Source organism: Sarcophilus harrisii, chromosome 3, assembly GCF_902635505.1.
Source record: "Sarcophilus harrisii chromosome 3, mSarHar1.11, whole genome shotgun sequence".
Lineage (NCBI taxonomy): Eukaryota > Metazoa > Chordata > Mammalia > Dasyuromorphia > Dasyuridae > Sarcophilus > Sarcophilus harrisii.
The window spans coordinates 571270453-571285486 of NC_045428.1; the positions used below are offsets into that span (position 1 = coordinate 571270453).

The window sequence follows — 15034 nt, forward strand, 5'->3', positions numbered from 1 at the left end:
GGGGGATACTCTAATAGCTGCGATATGCTTTCTTGAAAAGGAAATTTATTGTTATACATTTTGAATCCTCTCTGATGTTCTGCTGGGCACATGACAATGTTTTTTTTTTTTTAATTTTGTTTTTTATTTTCTTTTTCTGTTTGTCTTTTTTCTTTTTTTTATGTTGTATTTAATTCAATAAATAAGTTTTTTAAAAGATACCAAAATAATAGCACCAACAGAGTTGTAAGCTACAAAACAAATCCTCAAAAATTAATTACTTTTCTATATAATAATAATAAAACCCAAGAAGCAAAATAGAAAAGGAAAATTCATTTTATAACTTTAAAATCCATATGTGGGGATCAATCCATCAAACACACAAAAGACTTGTTACAAAGTCTTGTTACATTCAGTTACAAAGTGTTCTTTTAAAAAATAAAGAATAACTTAAAATAATAGCTGGAGAAATATTCAGTGTTCATGGCTGGACTGGGCTAATAATAAAAATGACACATCGCTAAAATTAATTTAACTTTTAATGCTATAGTAATCCAATCACCAAAGGAATACTTTATAAAACTTGATAAAAAAAATAACAAAATTCATTTGGTAAATCAGAAGATCTAGAATACTGAGGGAAAAAATGAAAATAGGCAAGGACAAAAAGGCAGTACAGCACTTCAGACCTCAAACATACCCTCAAAAAGCAGCAGTTATCAAAATCACCTGAGATTGATTTAAAAATAGAGAAACAGAACAACGGAAAAAAACAGACTAGGGAGAGACAGAAACAAAGGAATCCAGCAACTCAAGTTTGATATAGTAGAAAGCATAAATTATCTAGGGGGCATGCGTGGGGTACCTAGGAGGTGTGTGTTTCAGAACTGATGTAATCTTGCAAGAAGATCTGGCAAACTTTTGAAAACAAGTGGCTGGAAATCCAGCCAGGTGGGAAACAATGAGGTGGCTATTCTTGTCTTGCAAGTGGAGGGCCTTGGAGGTGCTTTCTGATGTCCACCCTCTCCAATAAGAAGGAAGGAGAGAACCCCTGAGTTTTGAGGAGGTATGAGTTTCAGCTGTTATCTTGAAGGAACACGAGTTTCCTCAGGAAAGCAGCCAGGTGGAGAATGAACATCAAAGATAACAAAATGATGGAAGAGTTGTAGAAGAAAGGCACATACCAGTGTGCATTGCTGATAAAGCTACAAACCGGCATAAAAATTTTGGAAAACAATTTGGAATTATAGCAAATAAAATAACTAATGTTAATGCTCTTTGACCCTGAGATTCCATTACTGGCTCATACCCCAAAAAGGTCATTGAAAAGAAGAAAGTTCTCTAAAATATTTATGGCAGTATTTACAAACAGAAACCAGGAAATGGCTAAATAAATTGTGGTACCTAAATGTAATGGAATATTAGTGTGTTATATATAATTATCTACATGAAAACATGCAGAAGAAATAAGCAGAGCCAAGAAAACAATTATATGTAAGTACTATGATGCAAAAAGAAAAAAATAACTATATACATACACACACACACATATACATATATACACAAAAATCAAAAGTGAATGCAGCAAAATTGTAAAAGAACAAGCTTGGCTCAAAATAAAGAGATATGAAAAGACAATTCCAATCCACCTCTTTACAAAGGTGAGAGGGCCAAAAATATTTTATATTGCATATGTTTTCTTCCCAAGTATCAGTTAGGCTAGGTTTTTTCCCCTTTTCTTTTTTTAGCTTTAAAAAAATTGCTAATTTTTTTTTAAAATATAGGTGGCTCTCGCTAGTAGGAAGAGAAATATTGGAGAAAACCATGAGGACACACACAAAAAAAAGATAGCAATAAAAACTTACTTTTAAAAAAAAATGGATAACAAACTTACAATGATTCAAAGAATAAATATGAAATGATACCTTCGGCTGCTACTTTTCAGAAGTAGGGAACTATAGGTATAAAACACTGTATACTGCATATTGTATTTTTATATGTTGATTTAGTTTTGGTGAACATTTTCATCTTTCATATGTTTTATAATAGGAGATGGAAAGAGGAAAAACACATTGGAATATATAATATAAAAATAAAAGATACTAATGAAAAAATTTTTTTTAATTTATCTGAGCTTTATTTGCATCAGGATTACTCATTTTCCTCTCAAATCTCTTCTCGAATTAAAAATATAAAAGGAAAACCTTTACACTAAGTAAACATAGTCAAGCAAAATAGATTCACATAATGTTCAAAAATGTATGTATATATCTGGCAGATATGGAAATGTTTTGCATTTATATCATACTGCTTTTCTTTCAAGGAGTGGAAGGAAAAGGAAAGCATTTGAAACTCAAAATTTTTAAAAATGACTTAAAAAAATTTAAGGTACTTGGAAAATATTTTTTAAATAAAAATTTTAGTTTTAAAAACTATTAGAGAATTGACTCAAATTTATAAGAATTCAAGCCATTCTCCAATTGATAAATGGTCAAAGGATATGAACAATCTTCAGATGAAGAAATTAAAATCATTTCTAGTCATATGAAAAGGTGCTCTAAATCACTATTGATCAGAAAAATGCAAATTAAGATAACTCTGAGATACCACTACACACCTCTCAGATTGGCTAAGATAACAGGAAAAGATAATGATGAATGTTGGAGGGGATGTGGGAAAACTGGAACACTGATATTTTGTTGGGTGGAACTGTGAACAGATCCAACTGTTCTGGAGAGCAATTTGGAATTATGTTGAAAAAGTTATCAAACTGTGCATATCTTTGATCCAGCAGTGTTTCTATTGGGCTTATATCCCAGAGATCTTAAAGGAGGGAAAGGGACCTGTATATGTAAAAATGTTTGTGGCAGCCCTATTTGTAGTGGCAAGAAACTGGAACGTGAGTTACGGTATATGAAGGTTATGGAATATTATTGTTCTGTAAGAAATGACCAGCAGGATGATTTCAGAGAGGCCTGGAGAGACTTACAGGAAGAGTAAAATAAGTAAAACCAGGAGATCATTATACACAAAACAATAATATTACATGACAATCAATTCTGATGGATGTGGCTCTTTCCAACAACAAGATGATTGAGGCCAGTTTCGATGATCTTGTGATGAAGAGAGCCATCTACATCCAGAGAGAGGACCATGGGAACTGAGAGTAGATCATAACATAATATTCTCACTCTTTTTGTTGTTGTTTGCTTGCATTTTGTTTTCTTATTTTCTTTCCTTTTTTATCTGATTTTTCTTGTGCAGCATGATAATTGTATAAATATGTTTACATATATTGGATTTGACATATATAACAAATATTGATTTGCTTGCCATCTAGAGGAGGGGGTGGAGGGAAGAGGGGGAAAATTTGGAACACAAAGCTATGTAAGGATCAATATTGAAAAAATTATCTGTGCATATGTTTGGAAAATAAAAATCTTTAATTAAAAAAAAAAACTATATGTATCTTTCTGCACAATGAGTCCATCGTCTCTTTAACAGGATATAAATAAGGTATTACCACAGGTCCTTTGGAGAGATGGCTAGTTAATGATAAGAGCTGTTAAATCTTTCAAGATTTGTTTTTCCCCTTTGTAATGTCTTATACAATTGTATAAACTGTTCTCCTGGTTCTGCTCACTTCATTTTGCAACAGTTCATGCTACCCAGGATTCTTTAAAATCCTTTCTTTTACCATTTCTTATAGTACAATAATATTCCATTATATATCGCAATTTGTTTAGTCCCTGGTATTATCTTCCCCAATTATACCATTTTCCATCTCCCTTTGTTTCACTGTGCTGAATTTGATGTATTTTTTCAAAACAGAATGTGTGTGTGTGTGTGTGTGTGTGTGTGTGTGTGTGTGTGTGTTTTCAATCCTCCTTTGTGTATTTTGGTTAAGACTGAGGATCATCTTATGCCTCTCTATCCTAATCTTTCCTCCATATCCATATACTCTTCCCTTACTCATCCCAATTATGAGAAAAACCAAAAGCCATTCCCTTCTTCCTTCCTACATTAATGTATTCTTTTTACTCTTCTTTTTTCCTTCTTACAACCCTCAAAACAGAACCAATCCATCCTAAGGTCCTCCTGTTTTTCTTAATTCCTGTAGTGTGCCCTTTGAAAACCTTACCATTCCAAAAAAACACTTGAACTTCCTCTTCTTATTAGAAAGTTAGCACTCCATCATCCATTATCCCTTGTAGGATTATATTTTGCTTTGCAGGGTAAATCTTTCTTGACTGTATGCCTCTACCCTTTGCTTTCTGGAAAAATTGAATTTCCAAGATCTCTCATTTTTAGAAGCTACCAAGTCTTGTTTGATCTTGATTGTGGTTCCTCAGTACTTAAACTGTTTTTTCTGTAATGTTTGCCCTATTTTTTCTTTTCTTTGAAGTTCTAGATTTTGGCTATGACAATCCCAGGACTTTTTCTCTTGAAGTTTCATCTTCACTGTCATTCTAAAAAATCTGGGCAATTTTCATTTACAACTTCCTGAAACCTACTGCCAAGTTTGTTTTTACTCATAACTGTCCTTAGGAAGCCTAATGATTATTAAATTATCTCTCTCTTTTTACCTGTTTATCAGGTCAGTTATTTTTGATTTTATATTCTTCTATTATTTTAAATATTTTAATTTTCTTCTAATATTTCTAGATGTCTTCATGGAATCATTAGTATTTGTTCTAATCTAGTTTTGAGGAAGTCAATTATACTGGATAAAGATTGCCATTTTCTCTTCTAAGCTACTTATTCTCCTTCCAATTCTTTCCTCCAGACTGTTTATTTTTCATGTTTTTTATACACACACACACACACACACACACACACACACACATACACACACATACACACACACACACACACACACACACACACACGTATATTTTCATATATTCCTTGTGGAAAATCTATTTTTTCCTTTGAGTATCTGCTTCAAATTATTACAAAATACTCTCTGAGGATTCAGAAAAGCCAAGGGCAGCCCCAGCTCTCAAGAAGCTCCCAGTCTAAGGGGAGACAACATGCAAACTATGTGCCAATAAGGTATAGGCATGATTAATTGGAGATAAGCAAAAAAGGGAAGGCACAAGCTAATAATTCTGCTATAGAAGATATCTGCCAATCATGTAAGAAAAGAGTATTATATAGAAGTTGTGTTTTTCTGTAGTTCTCAACTAGGGGGTGGGAGGTGAGAGGACAAAACAGTAAATTTTGGCTACTTGAAAAATACAATTTTTTAAAATGTTATAGAGAACAAATATTATTAAACATAAAATTATGGCTACCATCCCAGTGAAAATATTCAGTCTGATACTTAAAAGAAGCTCTATTATTCAGAAAGTCATTTATTTGGAAGGCCTTACCGTTTGTCCCTCAATAGCAGCTCTCTGGCGCCCTAGAACATCTTGCAACTGAGTGAAATGCTGAATGAAAGCCACCACCTCAGCCTGAAAGCGCTGAGTGTGGACATACTGCACTGATGCCATCTGGATGTTTACTCGAATGTCATGCTCTCTTTGGAGCAACGGGTCAGGTCGTCCATATCTGGGAAAAATGAACAAAATGGGAATCATCATGATCAAACAAAGTCGAGTGTTCTGTTAGCAATAAATCATGTAAAGGCAATTCAGAGCCATACCACCATACACCAGCCATACCATCCAAAAGGACTTAAGGACCACATTTTAGAAAGCGAACTCCAACATTACTTCTCCATCCTGAATCTTTGCAATTAGGTAGTCTAAACACTGCACTAGAAGGCAGAGTTCATTCCTTACTCTAATTGAAACACTAGCCTCCAAAAGATAATTCCACATCTGCCTCTGCTTCTTTTCTCCAATCTAGGGTACTATGGTATAATAAATGAAAAACCAGAGATGTCTTATATGTTAGACAGCACTGGTCTCAAGAGTTGGAAAGGCTTACTGAAGTGTGTGACCCTGGAAAAAATCCACGAACTTCCCATATCCTCTGGGACCTCATCTGGGAATAATAACAGCACTGATCTCCCAAAGTAGTTGTAAGGAATAAATGAGCTAATAAAAGCAAGGTGCTTTTAAAATCTGACAGCGTAACATAAATGCTTCAGTACTATCATTATTAAGCTCTCAGAAATGTATAAAAATGGGGAATAATAGAAAGAAGGTCTCTGAAACATTCTTCAGAAAAAATTTGGCTTCAGTCACCACGTACGCAGAGATCATTTAAGACTTTGCATTCTAGCATGACCCACTTAAAAAGAGTTTGATTTTAATCCTTTTAATCCAGGGTAAAATGGGCCTCCTCATAAATGGGATTTAGTTATTTTGAAAGTAAAAAATGGTCCAGATTCCAAACAACATTTAAAAGGTACCATGTCTTTAAATTTTTTTTAGCTCAAACAACAATTTGGTTCAGAAAAGAATCAATCATTTTACTTGAATATCTGGAAGATCAGAGCCTCTTCTCCACTTGTAGTGAACCGCTCTCTGTAGAACTCTCCATGAGAAGTCAGGTCACTTAAAGACAAGCTCCCAATACTTCCTTGTAAAGCAAGATCTCCCTCTAAGGATGGGTTACAAGAAAAAAAAAAAAAAAAGAATAAATTATTGGTCAGTATCTATCTGTTTCCCAGGGTTATAAGGAAGAAAGCATTTGATAAACAGTGAAGTACAAAGTAAATGAGAGACTTAAACTTCTTTATGACACTGTTAACTTACTAAGATATAGAGGCCTGAGTGCCCAGTGAGTCTCAAAAACACTCAAGTAATTCCAGACTGTGTTATTTTAAGTTAGATTTTAAATCTGGAAAGAACCTCATTAGTTCTATCTATCCATAAGTGAAGAAGAATCTATTCTAACTACATTACAGAAGCATTCAGGCATTCTCTGCTTAAAAATCTCTAAAGAAGTGGCACCTCCCTGCAAGTCAGATGTCCATTTTACTTAGCAAATATCCCACTGTTTGGAAGGTGTTTGCTGGATAGGTCTAAACTTAGTTCTCCACACCTTCCCCAATTGTTCTTCTCAAGCCAAGGGAAACATGTCTAAATTCTCTCCCACAAGAAGACCTTCTTAGTATTTCATGATAACTGTATCATGTTCCCCCTGAACCAAGAACCTCACTCTTCTGCAAATACCTGCAGCCAATAGCATCCCTGCCCTGCTGCTTCTGCACTTATTGGATATGCTGGTTCCCTCTCTCCCAGGGCCCATTTTAGCAGCACAGCTGAGCCTGGCATTCCTAATTAGCAGAGGTTCCCTCAGTGTTCCCATATTCAGATCCCAGACTCCCCACTACAAACCCCCCATCTACATCAGATAAAATGACTAGACAATATTTCCCATCATATATTTATGAAGTTGAATTTTTTAAACTCATGTTTGAGGTTATGTATGCCTTCTATAAATTTAACCTTAGCAGAGTCAATCCAAGTCCATCAAGATGTTGTTGGATCCTGCTAGGGCAGCTAGATGGGCAGTACTTGAGAAAAGTATTGGGCAGATGTGAGTTCAAATATGGCTTCAGACACTTCCTAGCTGTGACCTTGGACAAGCCCTTGATCCTATTTGCTTCAGTTTCCTGATCTGTAATGATCTGTAAAATGAGCTGGAGAAGGAAATAGAAAACCACTCTGGTATCTCTGCCAAGAAAACCTTAAATGGGGTCATGGTGAGTCGGACTGAAATAACTAAATGAAAACAAAAAAAGTGTCAGCTAAGCATTCAAATGTGCCGTCTGCAAATCTGACGAGCAGACCACCATTGCTTTTACCCAAGTCACTGATAACATATGTTGAGTGGCACATGGCCAATCTCAGATCTCCAGGGCAGTCCACAAAAGCTCTCTGCAAAGCATAGGGCTCAGAATGTGAGCCCCTTGGGGTCAGACGTTTCTTTTACTTTCTTTTTATTTCCATCTCTTGGCACAGTATGCACCACATGGCAAGTGCTTACTAAGTGCTTGTTGACTGGCTGAATGAATAAATGAATTAGTTATCCAAAAGTGGAATGAGTGATTTCATAAAAGAGTTGCCCCTAGCCAGGAGGACCTTAAGCAAAGGCTGGAGGTCCATTTGCTGAAGATCTTGTAGAGGGCATTCTCCACCAGGCATCCTAAACAGCACTTGGGTCCACTGCACAGAGGGACTTCTGGTCGGGTCTTTTATCTAGAACAGACAGTCTGTTCTAGTCCCAAAGGCTTTAGGCCCTAGAGTTTTACTCAATACAAATCTATGTGGTGTTCTCTTCTTTTCTATAATATATGATGGTTCTCTGGGAGCAGGTTTCTTGGGGAGGTTTTCTGGAGGCAGCCTTAGTTCGGTTCAGAGTAATAATCACTCCAAATGCAGCCAGGTGTTAAAATAGTTCTTCGTTTCTCCAAAAATAGCCCAGTTAGCTTTCTTTGGTTCCAAAAGCTCTTGTTGCTAGCTTCAGCCTCCCTCTGAAGCTTGGTTTTGCCCGACTGCAGATTACCTTCTCAATCTCCCTAACTGAACTCTCACTCTGTCGATCTTCCGAAGTGACTTCTGGCTCTAGCTCAACTCCGACTTGTGGCTTCTTCTGAACTGACTGACTGACTGAAGCTCTATTTATGCTCGGTGTAAAAGGTTGACTCCTCCTCTGAGAGTGGAATTATGGGAAGTGTGAATTCACAAAGTTGCAAAGTTAACTTTGTGTATCTCCAGTACTTGTGAGCTCCAATGTGTGAGCTCTAATGTGTAAACTCTTAAAGATGCAAACCCAAGCACACAAGCATTGCTTCCATCAATTCCACTTAGTACCTTGTTTCAAGTTCTGGCCCATAACATCTTCTTGAAGGATCAGATCAATCATACTGAACCATGCTAAATTAGATAATTATTGTCTCTATCAATTCTAATGACTTAACACTTTGTAAAGATTCCAACAAATCTAAGCGTCCATTATGAAAAGCTCAATAAAAACACACCTACCCAAAAGCAGCAGAGTCTTTCCCTACCCCAGGGGGCAGCACCAGTTTATGCATCAGATTCAGAGGACTCTTAGGTTACATAAGAGAAAGCCACTGCCTACATTAGGCAGCTTCTTTCTGCTCCCTGAATTATGCCCTACTTATCAGAAAACCCAACTTTTTTAGGAATCTTTTCCTGATTAATAGAAACAAGTTATAAACCTCTAGCTTAATTTCTAGGTCATTCTTTCCTTTGCTACTGACAATACTTCTGATCTTCCCCATTATTACCTAATCCAGAGAAAGGAACTATATCTAATTTATACTCTAAACCCCTATAGTTATATACAATGATTTTACCCAGCGGAACTCAATAAACAATTGATGCAAGTTGTACACATAGAAGAATATATCCAATGAAGAAAATGCCACTGGTGAGTATGCATTATTTTCTTGTCTGAATGTTATATCCCAGTGGATCATGGCTAGGCCTACAACCATAATCAATCCAAGTCATCAACCTACCTGTTAACTCTGTTATCAACTAAGTTTATGATTAGAATACTAAAGCTTCACCATCTTATGAAAGGCTCACCCAAAAATGTGCTTACCAATCATTTCCAGATGAGCCACTAATTTGGACACATTTGCTTTGGCCAACTCACTAGTAGTCTTATTCAGCACAAGAGAAAGTGAATGAACCTAGGAGAGCAAAAGAGAAAGCAAGACAATTATTAATATGAATGATAATGAAAGATGAAAAATGGTATCTCTGAAAATTAAAACTTCTAATGATGTTACCATCACTTTACTTTTTCCAAATCCTGATCCAATGGCAGAAATGGGAACAAAGGAACTAAATATGTACTTTTTATTCCTGCTCAACATCACTGCCATTGTGCTACATCTCACTCAAAGATTCAATTAACAAATGAGAGTCAAAGGCTTTTGCAAAAAGAAAAATCAAAACATGGTGATTCACAAGATCACCAGATTTCTCACAAGTCATATGCTGTTTGGCTTTTCTCCTCTAAGGATTCATCATATTAGGAAGGCCCAAAAGCAGTGGACTGGGAGTCTTGTTCTGTTTATTTCAATTTGCATTAGTTCCTGTGCCTTCCCATGTCTCTTCATATTCATCATTTGTCAACCCACAATTCCACAGTATTTCATTCTATCTCTATGTCAAATTTGTTTACCCATTTCTTAATTAATGGGCATCTATTTTGTTTCCACGCCTTTGCTTAGCTTGATGTTTTATAATGATCAGTGATTAATAAATGCTTAGTGAATTGAAAAAAAAAAAAGGAAAAAGAAAAGGCAAAGCAACTAGGATAAAAAGGAAAACAGTCACCTGGGGGGTGGGGGAAAATTGCATCAAATATCTCTGATAAAGGTTCTGAAAACCAACAATATAGAGAAATAAGAAAAATACCTTAAGACCAAGATTCAGTCCCCAATAGTTCCATTTCAACAAGAGGAATATATGTAAATAAATATATCTCTAAAGGTTTTATACCCAGCAAACTGGCAAAGATGACAAAATAAATTAAGTATTGGAGTGATTTATAGTAACTAAATGATAATCTCCTATCATGCCTTAACTCTTTGTCTTCAGTGACATCTCCAATCCCTCTTCTCCTTAGTCTTCTCCCATGCCACAGCCAAGATCTAACTTCACTTTCTCTCCTGCCCCATTTTAATTCTAGAGCTAATCAATTTAATTCAATACTGTCCTTTATCCTTAAATCCCTCATCCCCTTAAGCTGCTGTCACACATGCCTCACCAAACTAACCCTGGATTACATCCACATCCACATCTTTGAGACAAAATTTTTAATTCCATACTTTTCACAAAGCCTCCACCTTAGTTCAGGCCCTCATTACCTCGTCTGGACCTTTGCAAGGTCTCCTAATTTGCCTCCATGCTTTAAGAATCTCCCCATTCCAATTCATCTTCCAAATAGTTACCAAAGTAATTTTCCTTAACTGCAGATCTGATAACATCATTCCTCTTTTCAATAAGATCTAATGACTCCCTAAGTAGTCCAGGACTAAACAGACGCTCTTCTTTGGGGTACTAAAGCCCTTCCCAATCTGATTCCAACTACCTTTCTAAGCTCATTAGATATCCCCTTTCCTCTACTATTTAGTCTGTTCTTCACACACAACCTATCAACTTCACATCCCCAAGCCTGAAACACACCTACTTCCTCATTTCTACATCATACAATCCCTCATTTTCTTCTTTGCTCAGCTCAAGCAACACCTACAAGAAACCTTTACAGAGCCTCCTAGAGCACCCATTTTGTTTCTTCAATTATAAATGAAAACAGAACAAAAATGTTCTGACTACACACTAAAAAGTTAGCTTTAAAAATAATTACTTATTGTCAAAGTAACATGAAAAATCCTCTGAAGGGAAAATGGCAATGTATTTAGAATTTGCTGAAGCAGGGGTCAACAATCTCTTTTGCCCTAAGTGGTCAACAGTGAACCCATCATACTGTACTGGTTGAGAAGGGTTCAAAATGAAGGCAAATGAAGAAATGAACAATAAAAGGGAATGAGCGAGAAAAGAAAGGCAGAAAAGAGTAGAAAACAGAAACAGGTAAATGAAGTTTAGACAGAGAGGGTATGAAGAAAGGAAGAATTTGGACCAGACAGTGGAGAAAGGAAGAACTGATTCCCTGAATAGCATAACCATGCCGTAGGTGGCCTAGGCAAAATGGAAGGATCTTCATCAAAAATAAGTGTTTTTTTAAAAAATCTCAGCAATCATATAGACTCTACATCTCCTAAAAAATAATAATAGTAATAAAAGAATATTATAGTCTAAAAAAACCAAAACTGACAAAAAATGCTTATTCTTAAATCTCCTGCCCAACCCAGATGGGTTGTGTGCTGATCTCTTGCAGAAGCAATTATGTGTAGAATATATGAAGTCAAATTAAACACTCAGTTTCAAAGTCCAACAAAGTAATAAAATATGCTATTATGGATACAGGAAAAATAAGATCAAAGGAACAAATGAGCCAACTAATACCATCAACTGGTGGTTTTAGAAACCTCATGTATCTTATTTAGCTTACAAGGCCAGAGGCCCTGCAGGGCTGCAAAAGCACTCAACTGAACTAGGTTCTTTTCTCTCCATCTTCTATAGAATGCCAGCTAGTGAAGTGAGAAAGGATGACAGGGGGAAAAGACAGAGCAGAAATATATACATGCATACACACACACACATATACAAACATACACATATATGTATATATATATATATATATATATACACACACAAAGAATAGGGGCAGGGATAGAGATGGAGATGGAGATGGAGATAAGAGTTGGAGATAGATGGAGATATATTTCACAATTGTGCCCTGTTGCTCACAAAAATACGAATTAGTGTCCTCATAGAGTAACAACTGATATTTACATGCTACTTTAAATTTACAAAGAATTTGCATGCATCCTATCATTTTAGATAGGGTAATTCAACTATGGCTACTGACAATTCATATCAAAAGAAATGGCTAGAGGCTCAGCATGAGGCATGACCAGGGCAGGGCAGCCCTCATCTGAAAACAGCAAGAGGAAGAACAGGCCTGTACCAGCACCCAAGCCACAGCAGGAGGCCTGAATAGCATTCTGTAGAAGGAAGAGGTGATCCATAACTGCACCACAAGAGAAAAGGCCAAAAGTCTAAGCTCGAGCAGAAGGCCTGCTAAAAGAACAATTGATAATACCCTATTGAACCCTGTCTGTGTCACTGCAAGGAACAGAGCCAAATTCCAAATTGGGGCTACAAGAAAGAAAAGATGACAAAGAAATGATAAAGAGCTCTGATCCACGAAGAGAATTAACTAAAACCCAGATATTTCTGCAGAGACTGGGAACTAGTTTTCATCACCACATCAAGAACTAAGCCAACCTTGCCTATAACATCTAAAAGTATGGGAATGAGCAGGGTCTGCCCCAAGCACAGTCTCAATAAAAAAAAAAAATGAAGCTGACTGTAAATAAGCAGAAAAAAATGCTAAATCAAATGAAAAAATGTTATGGATTGACAGAACCTTAAGTGGTAAATTAGAAAAATGTGACTTAAAAAAAAAATCTGGATAACATACAAAAACCTTAAACAAAAATTGTCCAAATCTATTAGAACCAGAGGGCAAAGTGAAAACAAAAACTCCTCTAGTCACCTGCTGAAAGAAATCACAAAATATAAACTCCCAGAAATCTCATATCAAAATACAAAGATTCTAGATCAAAGAAAAAAAATTCTAAAAATAGTCAGAATTCAAGTATTAAGCAAATATAGCCTGGTTCACATAAGACTTGTCAGCCACCACCATAAAGAAGAGTTCTTGGAATACAATGTTCAAAAAGACCAATGTTAGGATCTTTTTACAATGAGTCAGCCCAGTGCAAACAGGAGGTTATTGAGTGGGCCCAAAAGTAATTTCTGTGGCCAGAGACTGCCTCGTGGGCGGGACCCTGATCATACTTTAATAGCTTTGTAACGAGAGATGGCTCCCTCTCTGATTGGCCATTTATGTGACTTCACAGACCCTTCTTAAGCCCACTGAAGCAGGTCGCTCTCTTTATCCTGGGGTATCTGAGCCAAGCTGATGGACAGTCAAGCCAAGCTGATGGATAGCCAAGAGAGGCAAGGAGCTTGCTAGTGAACATGTGGGTCTCTTGCAGACCTGGTGTTCACTTGGGAGTTAACAGGTCAGAGCAATATGTGAGCAAGTATGATAAAGACTTTAAGTTTGCACATGGCTGTTCTTGAGCGTGCTATTGGTTTTAAAACTACGGTTCATGAAATCGTAGCCAGAGACCTCTGAAGACCTCAGAAGAGGTGAGCCAGGTTAAAGTTGGTTGACACTGCAAAGGTCAGTGGCTAGAGGATTCTCTGAAGCCCTGGGAATTAGGAGAGACTGACAATGTAACGGTTACAGAGCAACATTTGCAAATGAAGTGACTGCTCAGGGTGAAGTAATCCTGTACTTTACAGACTAACAATAATAATAATAATAAGGATTATAACCAAGAATAACTTTTCAAAAATTAAGTTAAATTTTTTTTTAAAAAACCAACAAGAGTAACACTCTATAAAACTTAGTATAAAACTCCAAGGGAAAAAATGGGGACTTTAAGTGGGGGGTGGGGGTGGGGGTGGGGAAGGGAGGGAAGACTTTCAAAAATCTCCAGGGAAAAGATCAGAGCTAAGCAGAACCTTTGAAATACATACAAAAAAATCAAGAGTGAACTAAAAAATATAAATAACATTTTGTATATAAAAGGAGTAATAGGATAGAGAAATACTTATATTTTTAGAGGGGGAGAAAACAAAATGACCTTTCAGAAGCCTAAAGATTTCAATGGCAAAGGAGAAGTTAAATCAGATAAATAGGGAGAAGGGTAGTTTTGCTTTATTTTAAGAATCTTAAGAGAAAAAAGAAAAGGGGAAAAAAACAGGAAATTCACAATGAGGAATGCATGAGATAGAAAGTGGGAAAGGCAATAGGCATCACATGAACCTCACTTTCAACACAGGAAAGTTGAAAAGGCATGTATGTACACACATGTGCACACATACACACACAGACAGACAAGGAGCTGCTGTAAAAATACATTAAACTCAATGGGGAAATAAGCTCATACCCCATCAAGGAGGGTAAGGGATTAATCATAAGAAAAACTCATTCTATTTTAGAAGGACCATGAAGATGGGATTAAAAGAAAGAAAAGGGAGTATATCAGCGGTAGAGCAAGGAGAAAAAGGTAGCCAAATTAGGATCAGTAACAGATGGCTTCAATTACAGAGCATTAGTTATTAATTAGTAATTAAACACATTCTTTATTACTTTTTTCATAATGAGAAAGTAGGAGAGGGGCAAAGAAAGGAAAAAATTGCAAAAAAGCTCATTTACAGTTAACATTTGTATTGTGGGGGGCAGCTAGGTGGCTCAGTGGATAGAGCACCAGCCCTGAAGTCAGGAGGACTGAGTTCAAATCTGGTCTGAAGACACTTCCTATCTGTGCTATTAAGGACTATGCCTAAGTGAAGGGACAGGTCAATTCTCTGAGAGCCTCCACAGCTGTGAATCATAACATCTAAAGGAG

At 36.4% G+C, this 15034-nt stretch overlaps 1 protein-coding gene across 5 annotated transcripts in view; it reads right to left on the reverse strand.

The window, feature by feature from the left end:
• The window catches only part of VPS13D (vacuolar protein sorting 13 homolog D), a 326196-nt gene that overhangs the window by 264126 nt on the left and 47036 nt on the right, over positions 1-15034 (reverse strand). For all 5 annotated transcript variants that reach the window (XM_031962837.1, XM_031962838.1, XM_031962835.1 and 2 more), the window contains 3 exons: positions 9514-9604; positions 6408-6534; positions 5355-5535 (listed from right to left, as the gene is read on the reverse strand). In XM_031962837.1, the coding sequence (XP_031818697.1) occupies positions 5355-5535; positions 6408-6534; positions 9514-9604 (399 nt within the window). The remainder of the gene's footprint in view (positions 1-5354; positions 5536-6407; positions 6535-9513; positions 9605-15034) is intronic.